The sequence below is a fragment of the Salmo salar genome, chromosome 14 (assembly GCF_965601325.2).
Source record: "Salmo salar chromosome 14, fSalSal1, whole genome shotgun sequence".
Taxonomy (NCBI): Eukaryota; Metazoa; Chordata; class Actinopteri; order Salmoniformes; family Salmonidae; genus Salmo; species Salmo salar.
The window spans coordinates 48506925-48525149 of NC_138304.1; the positions used below are offsets into that span (position 1 = coordinate 48506925).

Here is an 18225-nt window from a genome sequence, read left to right on the forward strand (position 1 = left end):
TGGCGTTTGGTATATCCACACTGGAGTGGTGTTTGGTATATCCACACTGGAGTGGAGTGGCGTTTGGTATATCTACACTGGAGAGGAGTGGCGTTTGGTATATCCACACTGGAGTGGAGTGGCGTTTGGTATATCCACACTGGAGTGGAGTGGCGTTTGGTATATCCACACTGGAGTGGAGTGGCGTTTGGTATATCCACACTGGAGTGGAGTGGCGTTTGGTATATCCACACTGGAGTGGCGTGGCGTTTGGTATATCCACACTGGAGTGGAGTGGCGTTTGGTATATCCACACTGGAGTGGCGTGGCGTTTGGTATATCCACACTGGAGTGGCGTTTGGTATATCCACACTGGAGTGGAGTGGCGTTTGGTATATCCACACTGGAGTGGAGTGGTGTTTGGTATCTCCACACTGGAGTGGAGTGGCGTTTGGTATATCCACACTGAAGTGGAGTGGCGTTTGGTATATCCACACTGGAGTGGAGTGGCGTTTAGTATATCCACACTGGAGTGGAGTGGCGTTTAGTATATCCACACTGGAGTGGAGTGGCGTTTAGTATATCCACACTGGAATGGAGTGGCATTTTGTATATCCACACTGGAGTGGAGTGGCGTTTAGTATATCCACACTGGAGTGGAGTGGCGTTTAGTATATCCACACTGGAGTGGAGTGGCGTTTAGTATATCCACACTGGAGTGGTGTGGCGTTTGGTATATCCACACTGGAGTGGAGTGGCGTTTAGTATATCCACACTGGAGTGGAGTGGCGTTTGGTATATCCACACTGGAGTGGAGTGGCGTTTAGTATATCCACACTGGAGTGGAGTGGCGTTTAGTATATCCACACTGGAGTGGAGTGACGTTTAGTATATCCACACTGGAATGGAGTGGCATTTTGTATATCCACACTGGAGTGGAGTGGCGTTTAGTATATCCACACTGGAGTGGAGTGGCGTTTAGTATATCCACACTGGAGTGGAGTGGCGTTTAGTATATCCACACTGGAGTGGTGTGGCGTTTGGTATATCCACACTGGAGTGGAGTGGCGTTTAGTATATCCACACTGGAGTGGAGTGGCGTTTGGTATATCCACACTGGAGTGGAGTGGCGTTTAGTATATCCACACTGGAGTGGAGTGGCGTTTGGTATATCCACACTGGAGTGGCGTTTGGTATATCCACACTGGAGTGGCATTTGGTATATCCACACTGGAGTGGAGTGGCGGTTGTAGCATTTATACTGCAGAACGTCTACTTAAGGCTTAAATGTTTTATCCAGCGGTAATAAATAATGTATTTTAATGGGTTGAACATGTGTGATCCAAGTTGTTCAGTACGTAAGATCAGATGAGGTGACGTTGGAACGTTACAGCACGGTGTGGTAGCTAGCTACAGTACTGTATAATATCCAGACTCAGCGAGTATTGACAGTTTAGTTTTATAGTATAAAACAAAACCTTCGTAATGCAAGGGTACAGAACTGGAACTGTGTATATAAAAAAAACATTTAATCCAAGTAACGGGCTCTGTTTATACACAACTGCTGTCACTTGGCGCCACAGCAATGCAGTATTGGTTGAGCCACCCAGATGTTGCTTTGTTATCCATCTGTGTCCTGGAAACTACCATTTAATGAGAAGAGATCAAAACCTTTTTTCCCAGAACTCCAGACAACCAGTGGTTGCTCGGCCGGCCGGCCGGATGGCAAGCGGCATTTCTCTCATTCATTCATCCATGTTCATTTTGCATAGCTTCAGCTTGATGTGCTGCTGGATGGAGTACATTACAGAGCTAAATTAAGTCTTTAAAGGGACAATACGCATGTTGCTACATTCATTTGTGGATTTATAAATTAAGGATATATACCAATTGATTCTTGAAGAATAGAACTTGTAAATGCTTCAAGAGCTTAGTTCAACTGTCGTATTCCATCAGAACTCAACATATAAACTTGTTTTACTCCAATGTTTGTAAACAAACATTGTATAGCCTCAAAACATGGTTAGAACTATACTTTTAACATCATTGATGATCAGTCTCTGCATCCATAGCTCTGTCAATGAAGAGTGGTTACATTTCTCTAGTCCCATACCTCAACTATTTCCCGTATCACTGGGGTCATTTTGAAAGATAGTATTTTTTTTCATTCAACATTTTCTCATGTTTTTTTCCCCCGAGATAATGACAATAATTTTTTCCATTTCAGTATTTAATTAAATTCAGATTTAAAAAAGAAAAAACGTCACATTTTTTTTAAATGTTACGAGCGAGTACAACAAGTTGAGTACCATTTTCTGCCGTTAGTGGACTACAGTAAAGTTGGAGGTAACCATTTTGTGTAATCCAGGACACAGGCAGGCTAAATCCAAAGGAGAGCGAGTGACCGGCACAGATTCACTGGGTTTTGGCTCTGGCTTTCGCATGTAATTTCCAATCCACATGCAGTGTGTCCTAAGTTATTGATAAAGATGAGCAAAAATGACTGTATAAAACAAATACTTCAAATACTGAGCTATTGTATAAAATTGAAGAAAATGAAATGATATTATTTTATACTAATACAATTGCTCAGAGAAGGAGATTTAGTTGAAGAAGTAATATGTTTTTCCCCTCAAAAAGGGGGAATACCTCTCCTTTTTCTAAAGTGTTTTATGAGATTGGAGAACACATTGGGAGGGATCTTAGACCATTCCTCCATACATAATCTTTCCCAGATCCTTGATATCCTTTGTCTGCTCTTATGGACTGCCCACTTCAATTCAAACCACAGGTTTTCAATGGGTTTCAAGACCGGAGATGGATTTTGTGGTCAATTAACAATTTCTTTGTGGATTTTGATGTGTGCTTGTGGTTATTATCTTGTTGAATGATCCACTTGCCGTCAAATTTCAGTCTCCTTGCAGAGGCAACCAGGTTTTTGGCAAAAAAAATGTCTTGGTACTGGGTGAAGTTCATGTGGAAGACCAGTGGAAGCAAATAATATCCTGATAGCATCAAAGATCCAGCACCATATTTTACAGTAGGTATGGGTTCTTTTCGGCCTAATGGTTTTTCATTTAGACGTCAAACCCACCACAGGTGTGCTTGGCCAAAGAGCTCTATTTTATATTGAAACAGTCTAATGCTCCCAATATACAGGACTGACCTACCTGTGATCAGTTAACTGTTTTAAAACCATGTCAGGCTTTAAGAGAGCATTGCTTTAAGAAAGTCAAATCCTGTTGGACACTAGTCGAACACCTGTTCTGTTTTACCTTTACTTTCCTGTCGTCATTAATCTACACAGGACCTTCTAATTAGCAGATTTTTGCATGAGTGGAGTGCTTGGGTTGCCTGGTGACGTCACCAGGCGGTAAGTTAATAGACCAAATAACGCAGAGAGGTTCCAAACCTCTGCCAATAACAGATTGTTTTTAGCTGCCTTTCCCTTCCCCACTCAGACCACTCACAGACAGTCCTAGCAACATTTTAGAGTTAGAATTAATTGTTTTTTTGTTGTTGCTAAAAAAGCTGTTTTGGTTTATTTTTGTCCATTTTAATGGAAAACTAATACAGTAAAGTACTTAATTGTTACCCAGAAATGATTTGGATATTAAAATAAAAACGTCTGCGTTGGGTTTTTAAAAATCGCATTATGGACAACAATATACGATGTTATGACGCTAGTTATAATGGGCGCTATATACGACGAGCTTGACCTTCAGATTCCTCCAGCTCTCCTCTGGGCTGTACATGGTCAGACAGACAGAAACCCTCCCTCTCTCGAAACACATTAATCATATGGAGGCTGTGGAACCCTGATCTCTAGGGTTCACAAGCAACAGATTGCTTAGGTGCAAGGAGGTCAAAGAGCAGCCATCAACAACAATCTGCTCAGATCATGTTCATGCCCCCCCCCCCCCCCAATCTCAATGAACAGTAGACTCCCTCATAGCAGATAATCTCACACCAACTGGTTATGTCCCCAACACACAATGCAGAGGTATGTGGAGCCTAGATGACAAGTAGCTCTCTGAGCAGGCAGATCACTGGAGATCAGGTGGGATGCTGCTTGGATCCATAGCAGCATGTATGTGTTTGAACTGTGAGCAGGGTTAATCCTCTGTAGGGCGTCTATAGGATTTGATTCTGATGACAAAACCATTGTCTGAGGTGTTGTCAAAGGGTCTTAAAGAAGTCCTCTACCTCTGATCTGCTTATATATAATTTGAACATGATCAAAATACAGCAATTTGTCCCTTTTTGTGTTGTTCCATTATACTGGTCTCCTTCTCCTTTTCCATCCCAGGTGCTGAACCTGTTCTTGGCCCTGCTGCTCAGCTCGTTCAGCTCAGACAACCTGTCAGCTCCCGACGAGGACGGAGAGATGAACAACATCCAGATCGCCGTCGCCCGCATCCACACGGGCTTCGCCTGGCTGATGAGGAACGTCTCCGACCTATTCAACGGAAACCTGAAGAAGAGACGTCTCATGACTAAAGACGTTCAGATTTCTGTGAACCTGACACCCGTAGCCAATCACGTGGAGAGTAACGGTGGGGTGGGGGTCGGGGTGTTGGGGGTGATCGGACGCTACGGAGAGAAGGTCCCGGACGACGACAGCTACATGACCAACCCCAACCTGACCATCAGCGTGCCCATCGCACCAGGGGAGTCGGATGTGGAGTTCCCTGAGGAAGGAGAGGTGGAGGAGGAGACAGAGTCGTCAGAGGACGAGGACAACAAAGCGGTAAGGCTTATCACACAAATTATAGATCACACTGTAGTAAAGAGGCACGTGTTTTTTATTCTAAAGTAACGTTTTTTTTTTTGTGCATCCAAAAGCACAAAATGTGTACATTTGTTCTTGACGTTTTTTTCTTACTAAATATACAGTGAGGTCCGAAATTATTGACACCCTTGATAAAGATGAGCAATAATGACAGTGTAAATAAATAATTAACCTCTCTAGGGCAGGCGGGACGAATTCGTCCCACCTACGTAACAGCCAGTTGAATCCTGTGGCGCGATTTTCAAATACCTTAAAAATCCTATTACTTCAATTTCTCAAACATATGACTATTTTACAGCTATTTAAAGACAAGACTCTCGTTAATCTAACCACACTGTCCGATTTCAAAAAGGCTTTACAACGAAACCAAAACATTAGATTATGTCAGCAGAGTACCCAGCCAGAAATAATCAGACACCCATTTTTCAAGCTAGCATATAATGTCACATAAACCCAGAAGACAGCTAAATGCAGCACTAACCTTTGATGAACTTCATCAGATGACAACCCTAGGACATTATGTTATACAATACATGCATGTTTTGTTCAATGAAGTTCATATTTATATAAAAAAAAAGCTTTTTACATTAGCATGTGACGTTCAGAACTAGCATACCCCCCGCAAACTTCCGGGGAATTTACTAACAATTTACTAAATTACTCACGATAAACGTTCACAAAAAGCATAACAATTAGTTTAAGAATTATAGATACAGAACTCCTCTATGCACTCGATATGTCCGATTTTAAAATAGCTTTTTGGTGAAAGCACATTTTGCAACATTCTAAGTACATAGCCCAGCCATCACGGGCTAGCTATTTAGACACCCGGCAAGTTTAGCCTTCACCAAAATCAGATTTACTATTATAAAAGTTTGATTACCTTTTGTTGTCTTCGTCAGAATGCACTCCCAGGACTGCTACTTCAATAACAAATGTTGGTTTGGTCCAAAATAATCCATCGTTATATCCGAATAGCGGCGTTTTGTTCGTGCGTCCCAGACACTATCCGAAATGGTAAATCAGGGTCGTGCGCATGGCGCAATTTGTGACAAAAAAATTCTAAATATTCCAATACCGTACCTCGAAGCATGTCAACCGCTGTTTAAAATAATTTTTTATGCAATTTATCTCGTAAAAAAGCGATAATATTCCGACCGGGAATCTCCTTTTCGGCAAACAGAGGAAAAAACACAAAGACGGGGGCGGCCAGTGCACGCGCCTAATGCCCATTGTCCCTTGATCGGCCACTTGAGAAAGGCGATAATGTGTTTCAGCCTGGGGCTGGGATGACGACATTCAGGTTTTTCCCGGGCTCTGAGAGCCTATTGGAGCCGTGGGAAGTGTCACGTTACCGCAGAGATCCTTTGTAATTGAATGAGATGTCAAAGAAAGACAATAAATGGTCAGACAGGCCACTTCCTGTAAAGGAATCTCTCAGGTTTTTGCCTGCCATTTGAGTTCTGTTATACTCACAAACACCATTCAAACAGTTTTAGAAACTTTGGAGTGTTTTCTATCCAAAGCCAATAATTATATGCATATTCTAGTTACTGGGCAGGAGTAGTAACCAGATTAAATCGGGTACGTTTTTTATCCAGCCATGTCAATACTGCCCCCTAGCCCTAACAGGTTAAAATACTGAGCTATAGGGGAAATTATATTATTTTATGCTAATTCAATTGCTTAGAGAAAGATATTTCTTTAAACAATTGACACCCCTAAAGATTCTTATAAATTAAGTAGTCAAACGTTTAGTATTTGGTCCCACATTCATAGCATGCAATGTTTACATCAAGCTGGTGACTCTACAAACTTGTTGGATGCATTTGCTGTTTGTTTTGGTCGTGTTTCAGAATCTTTTGTGCCCAATAGACATGAATGATAAATAATGTATTGTGTCATTTTGGAGTCACTTTTAATTGTAAATAAGAATAGAATATGTTTCTAAACACTTCTACATTCATGTGGATGCTACCAGGATTACAGATTATCCTGAATGAATCATAAATAATGATGACTGAGAAAGTTACAGAGGGTCAAAGATCATAACCCCCAAAACAGAATAATCTGAAACACAACCAAAACGAACTGCAAATGCATCCAAATGCAAGCTTGATGTAGAAATTGCATGCTAGGAATATGGGACCAAATACTACATTTTTTACTATTTCTTTAGAGGTGTCAATCATTTTGACCCCTACCTTTTTTTTCTGAAAAAAGGTATTACTTGTTAAACAAAATCTCTTTCTCTGAACAATTGTATTATTGCTCATCTTCATCAAGGCTGCCAGTCATTTCTGACCCCACTGCGTGTATAAATATACTAACTTGATCTTGGTCATAGGACTTTTATGATGAAAGACACAATCAAGAGCATCCCCAGTCAAGAATGTCCCCAGTCCCAAGCCTCCCCAGTCCTGGGCATCCCTAGTCCCAAGTGTCCCCAGTCCCAAGTGTCCCCAGTCCTGAGTGTCCCCAGTCCCGAACCTCGCCAGTCCCGAGTCTCCCTAGTAACCTCAGATACACTTACACATCAGTGCCATGGTGAACTGTACCAGATTGGCAGCTGCTCATGTCACTCAAAAGTGAGAGTGAGGACAGGGATCAATGAGCTGCAGGGGGGCGGGTCATATGGTAGATTACAGGAAGTGGGTAGTACTGTAGAATAGATGGACGCGGGGCAGAATGGAGGTATTCCGGATATATAATCTGGTAATTCTGTGAGCCAAGCATACAAGGTGATCCCTGGAGACAGGACACAGATTTAGTTTCATAATCGCTACGCAACGCTATACAGAAATATGGTTGGGCTGTATCCAAATTTTCCTACCGTTTCTGTATAATACCGGGGTATACGGTATTACTGGAAGTGCACCCAAGGGGCGCTATTTAAAAAAAAAGTTTAAAAAAACAAACATTTAGGCAACAGAGACCTTGATCCAGGAGGGGTTCCAGTCTGTTTAGCTGACGTTCCACTCCTTGCCACTACGTCATTGCCAGAGAAACTGGCCTTTCGGCAATATCAACGTTCAATATGCAGCTGGATTTACGGTGGAGTTGCTCATTGGTTGTTGGAAATAACAGGAATGCATGTGGAACCTCGTTAATAGAATTAGAATGATGAAGACAAAAACAAACATTTCGCTGTTAGCTAAGACAAGCTGTTGTATTGTCAGGCTTAAAATCAAAGCAAATAGGTTTGGAATTGCAGTGTGTATTTAGTTTGAGAATTTAGACATGAGGTAGCAACTTTTGACAGACTGGTTTCATCTGGACAAACAAAAAATGATGGCTGCAGATTTATTTATTTGATTTAACTAGGCAAGTCAGTTAAGAACAAATTCTTATTTACAATGACGGCCTACCCTGGTCAAAACCAGACGACGCTGGACCAATTGTGTGCCGTCCTATGGGACTCCCAATCACGGCCAGATGTCTGGATTTGAACCAGGGACTGCAGTGACGCCTCTAGCACTGTAGAAACTAGTGGAATGATGCTTTGAAAAAGCCCGTCTGTATCTGGTCTCTGTGGGTCGTGTTGTGAGTTGATACTAGTTGGCATTCACACACACACACGCACACTCACACGTACACGCACGCCAGCCAGGGCCTTCAGATGTGATTAAGCCTGAAAACATCTTCTCAGAAAGCACAGCGCTGGGCTACAAAGAAAACTGTCTCACATTAAATTAATGGAAGTGGCTTTTTGCTTCTCTTAGATTGACTAATATTCACCTCTTAGGTAATTAACACAATGTCACCGACTGCAGCATGTATTTCCCTCGGCATTAAGCCTTAATAAGCCCCTCATTGAGTCAATCTTGTCTCTCTCTTTCTCTTTCGCTCTCTATATCTCTCCCCCCTCTCTCTCTCTCTCTCTCTCTCTTTATCTTTCGCTCTCTCGCTCTCTCTTTCTCTCCCTCTGTCTCTCATCATCCCTCTCTTTCTTTAAATCCTGATGCAGGGTTGGCAGGCAGCATCAGTCTGCAGTGGGGCAGATGTTAAATTGTAGAGCTATAGAACTGTAGTGGTAGAGCTGCCCAGGCCCTGCAGATTAAATAGTCAGAGTGGACAGAGCAGAGCGGGGTTGGCACGGCATGGCAGGGCAGGGTGGGGCGGGGCGGGGCGGGGGGAGCTGGGCATGGTGGGGTAGGGTGGACGCCAGAGCGGGGTGGGCAGGGTTGGTTGCCGGGGCGGCCGGGCAGCAGTCTGGCCTCTTCCTCGTGCCCTCTATCCCTGGTGTGCCCTGCTCCCTGCCCGCTCCACTCCAGAATTAGAGGCTTCTGGGCAAAATGGAAATTAGAAGGGAAAAAAAGCCATCTAGCAGCTTATCTGGCATTCAGCAGCTTATCTGGCATCTAGCAGCTTATCTAGCAGTTTATCTGGCATCTAGCAGCTTATCTGGCATCTAGCAGCTTATCTGGCATTCAGCAGCTTATCTAGCAGTTTATCTGGCATCTAGCAGCCTATCTGGCATTTAGCAGCTTATCTGGCATCTAGCAGCTTATCTAGCAGTTTATCTGGCATCTAGCAGCTTATCTGGCATCTAGCAGCTTATCTGGCATTCAGCAGCTTATCTAGCAGTTTATCTGGCATCTAACAGCCTATCTGGCATCTAGCAGCTTATCTGGCAGTATATCTGGCATCTAGCAGCCTATCTGGCGTTTAGCAGCCTATCTGGCATCTAGCAGCTTATCTGGCATTCAGCAGCTTATCTGGCATTTAGCAGCTTATCTGGCATTCAGCAGCTTATCTAGCAGTTTATCTGGCATCTAGCAGCCTATCTGGCATCTAGCAGCTTATCTAGCAGTTTATCTGGCATCTAGCAGCCTATCTGGCATCTAGCAGCTTATCTAGCAGTTTATCTGGCATCTAGCAGCCTATCTGGCATTTAGCAGCTTATCTAGCAGTTTATCTGGCATCTAGCAGCCTATCTGGCATCTAGCAGCTTATCTAGCAGTTTATCTGGCATCTAGCAGCCTATCTGGCATCTAGCAGCTTATCTAGCAGTTTATCTGGCATCTAGCAGCCTATCTGGCATTTAGCAGCCTATCTGGCGTCTAGCAGCCTATCTGGCGTCTAGCAGCCTATCTGGCGTTTAGCAGCCTATCCGGCGTTTAGCAGCCTATCTGGCGTCTAGCAGCCTATCTGGCGTCTAGCAGCCTATCTGGCGTCTAGCAGCTTATCTGGCGTCTAGCAGCCTATCTGGCTTCTAGCAGCCTATCTGGCGTTTAGCAGCCTATCTGGCGTCTAGCAGCCTATCTGGCATCTAGCAGCCTATCTGGCGTCTAGCAGCCTATCTGGTGTCTAGCAGCTTATCTGGCGTCTAGCAACCTATCCGGCGTTTAGCAGCCTATCTGGCGTCTAGCAGCCTATCTGGCGTCTAGCAGCTTATCTGGCGTCTAGCAACCTATCCGGCGTTTAGCAGCCTATCTGGCGTTTAGCAGCCTATCTGGCATCTAGCAGCCTATCTGGCATCTAGCAGCCTATCTGGCATCTAACAGCCTATCTGGCATCTAACAGCCTATCTGGCGTCTAGCAGCCTATCCGGCGTCTAGCAGCCTATCTGGCGTCTAGCAGCCTATCTGTCAGTTTATCTGGCATCTAGCAGCCTATCTGGCATCTAGCAGCTTATCTAGCAGTTTATCTGGCATCTAGCAGCCTATCTGGCATTTAGCAGCTTATCTAGCAGTTTATCTGGCATCTAGCAGCCTATCTGGCATCTAGCAGCTTATCTAGCAGTTTATCTGGCATCTAGCAGCCTATCTGGCATCTAGCAGCCTATCTGGCGTTTAGCAGCCTATCTGGCGTTTAGCAGCCTATCTGGCGTCTAGCAGCCTATCTGGCATCTAGCAGCCTATCTGGCGTCTAGCAGCCTATCTGGCGTCTAGCAGCCTATCTGGCGTCTAGCAGCTTATCTGGCGTCTAGCAACCTATCTGGCATCTAGCAGCCTATGGCGTTTAGCAGCCTATCCGGCGTCTAGCAGCCTATCTGGCATCTAGCAGCCTATCTGGCATCTAGCAGCCTATCTGGCGTCTAGCAGCTTATCTGGCGTCTAGCAACCTATCTGGCGTTTAGCAGCCTATCTGGCGTCTAGCAGCCTATCTGGCGTATAGCAGCCTATCTGGCGTCTAGCAGCTTATCTGGCGTCTAGCAACCTATCCGGCGTTTAGCAGCCTATCCGGCGTTTAGCAGCCTATCTGGCGTCTAGCAGCCTATCTGGCATCTAACAGCCTATCTGGCATCTAACAGCCTATCTGGCGTCTAGCAGCCTATCTGGCGTCTAGCAGCCTATCTGGCGTCTAGCAGCCTATCTGGCGTCTAGCAGCCTATCTGGCATCTAGCAGCCTATCTGGCATCTGGCAGCCTATCTGGCATTTAGCAGCCTATCTGGCATTTAGCAGCCTATCTGGCGTCTAGCAGCCTATCTGGCGTTTAGCAGCCTATCTGGCGTCTAGCAGCTTATCTGGCATCTATTTGTTTATCTAGCAGTTTATCTGGCATCTAGCAGCCTATCTGGCATCTAGCAGCTTATCTGGCATCTAGCAGCTTATCTGGCGTTTAGCAGCCTATCTGGCGTTTAGCAGCCTATCCGGCGTCTAGCAGCTTATCTGGCATCTAGCAGTTTATCTAGCAGTTTATCTGGCATCTGGCAGCCTATCTGACGTTTAGCAGCCTATCTGGCGTCTAGCAGCCTATCTGGCGTCTAGCAGCATATCTGGCGTCTAGCAGCCTATCTGGCGTCTAGCAGCCTATCTGGCGTCTAGCAGCCTATCTGGCGTCTAGCAGCCTATCTGACGTTTAGCAGCCTATCTGACGTTTAGCAGCCTATCTGGCATCTAGCGGCTTATCTGGCGTCTAGCGGCCTATCTGGCGTCTAGCAGCCTATCTGGCGTCTAGCAGTTTATCTGGCACCTAGCAGTTTATCTGGCACCTAGCAGCTTATCTGACATCAGCAGCCTATCTGACATCAGCAGTGCTGCAGTAAAAAAATGACTTTAAAACACACCAAAAAACGACCAGCGGTTTGAGTTAGCAACAAATGGTTTTATTATTTATTTATTTTTTAAATCATTAATGAAGCTGATTTGTGGTTACTTATTTGATTTGATCATTTTCTTCAGTGATTGAAAATCAGCAAGTCTTACTGAAAGGCAATGACATATTATGTATTTGCTCACACTTTGTGTTTGTGTGTGTGTGTGTGTGTGTGTGTGTGTGTGTGTGTGTGTGTGTGTGTGTGTGTGTGTGTGTGTGTGTGTGTGTGTGCGCACACACTGATGTTGGTGAAGTGATCATCTCTGATCCTTTACTATTGACCATAGTATAACCCTGATTCTATCTAAATGCTGCCAGAGCAGATTCCCTCTGTTCCTCTTTCAGCCCTAAGAATGATACCGACAATAATCCTGTCTCCAGTTCTCACACACACACACACACACACACACACACACACACACACACACACACACACACACACACACACACACACATTCTTTAATGCTGGATTACGCTTTCGTTTTATTGGATTGCAGCAGCACCTCTGTCCCAATAATCCCAGTAAAGCGTGTGAAATATGTTTCCATTACTACACAGTGAAATCTCATCAGACCTGTACTAAGACTTCTTGGTGACAGGAAGGCAGAGGTCACGGCACAACCTGATCCCCGAACCCTTACTTTAGCATTAGACTACAGCACAGCCTGAACTCTGAACCCTAACTGTATCATTAGATTACAACACAGCCTGAACTCTGAACCCTTACTTTAGCATTAGACTACAGCACAGCCTGAACTCTGAACCCTAACTGTATCATTAGATTACAACACAGCCTGAACTCTGAACCCTAACTGTAGCATTAGATTACAACACAGCCTGAACTCTGAACACTAAGTGTAGCATTAGATTACAGCACAGCCTGAACCCTGAACCCTAACTGTAGCATTAGATTAGAGCACAGCCTGAACTCTGAACCCTAACTGTAGCATTAGATTACAGCACAGCCTGAACTCTGAACCCTAACTGTAGCATTAGATTACAGCACAGCCTGAACTCTGAACCCTAACTGTAGCATTAGATTACAGCACAGCCTGAACTCTGAACCCTAACTGTAGCATTAGATTACAGCACAGCCTGAACTCTGAACCCTAACTGTAGCATTAGATGACAGCACAGCCTGAACTCTGAACCCTAACTGTAGCATTAGATTACAGCACAGCCTGAACTCTGAACCCTAACTGTAGCATTAGATTACAGCACAGCCTGAACTCTGAACCCTAAGTGTAGCATTAGATTACAGCACAGCCTGAACCCTGAACCCTAACTGTAGCATTAGATGACAGCACAGCCTGAACTCTGAACCATAACTTTCAAATACTTTCAGCATTTGTTTTAGCCCTGTCTGGAGTGCCAGATGGGCGGGGTTTGACATTTTGGGACTATTATGTTTGTATATGAAGACAATCCTATTTGAAATTATTTGGAATAGTACTTGAACCTAGGTCTGGATGACAAATCGGAGACATAGAATTACGCTGTTCAGGAAGTCAACTCTCACCATTTAACGGTTGAAATGTATGTGTTGACTCAATGCTTGATGTGTGCACTTTATGTCACAGAAATGTCACAGATTGATGTTATTAATACATAATTCAAACAGGCCTATGTGAATGGGCTGTTTTATAAACAGTACTCACAAATGCAGTTGAGAGATTGGGTGTGTTTACATTTCTTAGTGTGCCGAGAAGTATCTCGAGTCTGATGAATATGGCAGCACTTTCTATGGGGATGGACAAACAGAATGAATATGGTGTGACGTGACTTCCTGGTGTGACTTTCTTGTTCCTGTGTTGCAGGAAAAAGTGAGCCTATCAGAAGGCAGCACGGTGGACTTGCGGAAGCCAGGGGAGGAAGAGGATGACTTCTCTGAGACGGCTGACGATGTTATGGAGCCAGATGAATGTTTCCCTGAATGTACGTAGCTACTCTATGCAAGATCCTCATGATTAGCTGTCTGTCTGTCTGTCTGTCTGTCTGTCTGTCTGTCTGTCTGTCTGTCTGTCTGTCTGTCTGTCTGTCTGTCTGTCTGTCTGTCTGTCTGTCTGTCTGTCTGTCTGTCTGTCTGTCTGTCTGTCTGTCTGTCTGTCTGTCTGTCTGTGATTTAAGTGATTTAAACTATATCTGTTTCTCTCTGCCTCAGTCTGTGTTGCACCACTGTAAGTGAGCTATTAAAGTATCAAATCAATTTGTATTTGACACATGCTTGGTAAACAACAGGTGTGGCCAAAAGTTTTGAGAATGACACAAATATTAATTTTCACAAAGTCTGCTGTCTCAGTTTGTATGATGGCAATTTGCATATACTCCAGAATGTTTTGAAGAGTGATCAGATGAATTGCAATTAACTGCAAAGTCCCTCTTTGCCATGCAAATGAACTGAATCCCCCAAAAAACATTTCCACTGCATTTCAGCCCTGCCACAAAAGGACCAGCTGACATCATGTCAGTGATTCTCTCGTTAACACAGGTGTGCGTGTTGACGAGGACAAGGCTGGAGATCACTCTGTCATGCTGATTGAGTTCGAATAACAGACTGGAAGCTTCAAAAGGAGGGTGGTGCTTGGAATCATTGTTCTTCCTCTGTCAACCATGGTGACCTGCCAGGAAACACGTGCCGTCATCATTGCTTTGCACAAAAAGGGCTTCACAGGCAAGGATATTGCTGCCAGTAAGATTGCACCTAAATCAACCATTTATCGGATCATCAAGAACTTCAAGGAGAGCGGTTCAATTGTTGTGAAGAAGGCTTCAGGGCGCCCAAGAAAGTCCAGCAAGCGCCAGGACCGTCTCCTAAAGTTGATTCAGCTGCGGGATCGGGGCACCACCAGTACAGAGCTTGCTCAGGAATGGCAGCAGGCAGGTGTGAGTGCATCTGCACTCACAGTGAGGTGAAGACTTTTGGAGGATGGCCTGGTGTCAAGAAGGGCAGCAAAGAAGCCACTTCTCTCCAGGAAAAACATCAGGGACAGACTGATATTCTGCAAAAGGTACAGGGATTGGACTGCTGAGGACTGGGGTAAAGTCATTTTCTCTGATGAATCCCCTTTCCGATTGTTTGGGGCATCTGAAATAAAGCTTGTCCGGAGAAGACAAGGTGAGCGCTACCATCAGTCCTGTGTCATGCCAACAGTAAAGCATCCTGAGACCATTCATGTGTGGGGTTGCTTCTCAGCCAAGGGCTCACTCACAATTTTGCCTAAGAACACAGCCATGCATAAAGAATGGTACCAACACATCCTCCGAGAGCAACTTCTCCCAACGATCCAGGAACAGTTTGGTGACAAACAATGCCTTTTCCAGCATGATAGAGCACCTTGCCATAAGGCAAAAGTGATAACTAAGTGGCTCGGGGAACAAAACATCGATATTTTGGGTCCATGGCCAGGAAACTCCCCAGACCTTAATCCCATTGAGAACTTGTGGTCAATCCTCAAGAGGCGGGTGGACAAACAAAAACCCACAAATTCTGACAAACTCCAAGCATTGATTATGCAAGAATGGGCTGCCATCAGTCAGGATGTGGCCCAGAAGTTAATTGACAGCATGCCAGGGCGGATTGCAGAGGTCTTGAAAAAGAAGGGTCAACACTGCAAATATTGACTCTTTGCATCAACTTCATGTGATTGTCAATAAAAGCCTTTGACACTTATGAAATGCTTGTAATTATACTTCAGAATTCCATAGTAACATCTGACAAAAATATCTAAAGACACTGAAGTAGCAAATTTTGTGGAAATTAATATTTGTGTCATTCTCAAAACTTTTGGCCACAACTGTAGACTAACAGTGAATTGCTTCCTGGATGGGGGCGTGCTCGGCCATTCCCAACAGAGAGAATAAAAGAGAAATCATAGAAAAATAATACGGGGCGGCAGGGTAGCCTAGCGGTTAAGAGCATTATGCCAGTAATGGCAAGGTTATTGGTTCGAATCCCTGAGGTGACAAATCTTTTGATGTGCCCTTGAGCAACACACTTAACCCTAATTGCTCTAGTACGTCAATCTGGATAAGAGCATCTGCTAAATTACTTAACTATAAATACACAATGAGTAGCAATAACTTGGCTATGTACCAGTATCGATGTGCAGTGGGTAGATATGTATTGTACATACAGTGCCTTCAGAAAGTATTCACAACCCTTGATTTTTTTACAGCCTGAATTTAAAATGTATAAAAATGTGATTTTTGGTCACTGGCCTACACATACACACATACCCCATAATGTCAAAGTGGAATAATTGTTTTTCTAAATTTCTACAAATTAATAAGAAATGAAAAGCTGAAATGTCAACCCATTTGTTATGGCAAGCCTAAAGTCATGCGCTGCCACGCAGTCGTAGGGAAACAGGGAGTACAGGAGGGGACTAAGCAGGCATCGTTGATGGTCCCCCGTGTTGAGATTGACCACTTGAGGGCGACTCATCAGTAAGTCCAGGATCCAGTTGCAGAAGGAGATGTTCAGTACCAGGGTCCTTAGTGGATTACAGCTTAGTGATGAGCTTTGAGGGCACAATGGTGTTGAACGCTGAGCTGTAGTCAATGAACAGCATTCTCACATAGGTGTTCCTCTTGTCCAGGTGGGAAAGGGCAGTGTGGAGTGCGGTTGAGATTGTGTCATCTATGGATCTGTTAGGGCGGTATGTGAATTGGAGTGGGTCCAGGGTGTCTGGGATGATGGCATTGATGTGAGCCATGACCAGCCTTTCAAAACACTTCATGGCTACAGATGTGAGTGCTACGGGGTGATAGTCATTTAGGCAGGTTACCTTGGCATTCTTGGGTGCAGGGACTATGGTGGTCTGCTTCAAACATGTAGATATTACAGACTCAGTCAGGAAGAGGTTGAAAATATCAGTGAAGACATTTGCCAGCTGGTCAGCGCATGCTCTGAGTACGCATCCTGGTAATCCATCTGGCCCGGCGGCCTTGTGAATGTTAACCTGTTTATAGGTCTTACTCACATTGGCTACGGAGAGTGTGATCACACAGTCATCCGGAATAGCTGGTGCTCTCATGCACGGTTCAGTGTTGCTAGCCTCGAACCGAGCATAGAAGAAATGTAGCTTGTCTGGTAGGCTATCATCACTGTAGGCTATCATCACTGTAATCTGTGATAGTTTGCAAGCCTTGCCACATCTGATGGGCGTCAGAGCTGGCGGAGTAGGATTTGATCTTAGTCCCGTATTGATGTTTTGACTGTTTGATGGCTCGTTGGAGGTTGTAGCGGGCTTTCATATAAGTGTCCGCATTAGTGTCTCGCTCCTTGAAAGCGGTAGCTCTAGTCTTTAGCTCTGTGCGGATGTTGCCTGTAATCCATGGCTTCTGGTTGGGATATGTACATACGTTCACTGTGGGAACGATGTCGTCGATGCACTTCCACTCTGTGCTAGCTAAACAGTCCTGTAACTTAGCATCTGCTACATCTGACCACTTCTGTATTGAGAGCATCACTGGTACTTCCTGATTGAGTTTTTTTCTTGTAAGCAGGAATCAGGAGGATAGAGTTATGGTCAGAGTTGCCAAATGGAGGGCGAGGGAGAGCTTTGCATGCGTTTCTGTGTGTGGAGTAAGGTCATGCTGGTAAAAATGAAGTAAGACAGATTTCAGTTTCCCTGCATTAAAATCACTGGCCACTAGGAGCGCCGACTCTGGATGAGTATTTTCTTGTTTGCTTATGGCCTTACACAGCTCATTGAGTGCGGTCTTAGTGCCAGCATCTGTTTGTGGTGGTAAATAGAAAGCTATGAAAAATATAGATGAAAACTCTCTTGGTAAATAGTGTGGTCTACAGCTTATCATGAGGTACTCTACCTCAGGCCAGCAAAACCTTGAGACTTCCTTAACATTAGAGATCGCGCACCAGCTGTTGTTAACAAAGCGACACACACCTCCCCCTTAATGTTACCCGAAGCTTCCGTTCGGTCTTGATGATTCATAAAAAAAACAGCTAGATGTACAGTATTTTATCTATGTCCTTGTTCAGCCTTGACACCGAGAAACATAGGATATTACACTTCTTTAGGTCCCGTTGATGGGATAGTCTCAGACGGAGCTTGTACAGTTTGTTCTTTAGTGATTGTACGTTCGCCAATCGAATGGAAGGTAGAGACGGTTTATTTCCTCGTCAAAGTAGTTTCACCAGGGAACCCACTCGTTTGCCTCTGTTATACAGAGGCAAACGAGTCCTGGGGATTAGGGCCTGGTTACGGGATGTGCAGTACATTCATAGCTGCCGACTCGTTGAAGTAAAAGCCTTCATCCAAATCGAGGTTAGTGATCGCTGTTCTGATGTCCAAAAGCTGTTTTCGGTCATAGGAAATTGATGGCAGAATTACTAGGTACAAAAAAAGATCAGCGTAAAATAAACAACAACAACAAAAACAACACAAAA

At 44.4% G+C, this 18225-nt stretch overlaps 1 protein-coding gene across 2 annotated transcripts in view; it reads left to right on the plus strand.

Annotated features, from left to right (window-relative positions):
• The window catches only part of scn12aa (sodium channel, voltage gated, type XII, alpha a), a 95898-nt gene that overhangs the window by 63344 nt on the left and 14329 nt on the right, over positions 1 to 18225 (plus strand). For both annotated transcript variants that reach the window (XM_082961024.1, XM_082961023.1), the window contains 2 exons: positions 4289 to 4729; positions 13631 to 13748. In XM_082961024.1, the coding sequence (XP_082817150.1) occupies positions 4289 to 4729; positions 13631 to 13748 (559 nt within the window). The remainder of the gene's footprint in view (positions 1 to 4288; positions 4730 to 13630; positions 13749 to 18225) is intronic.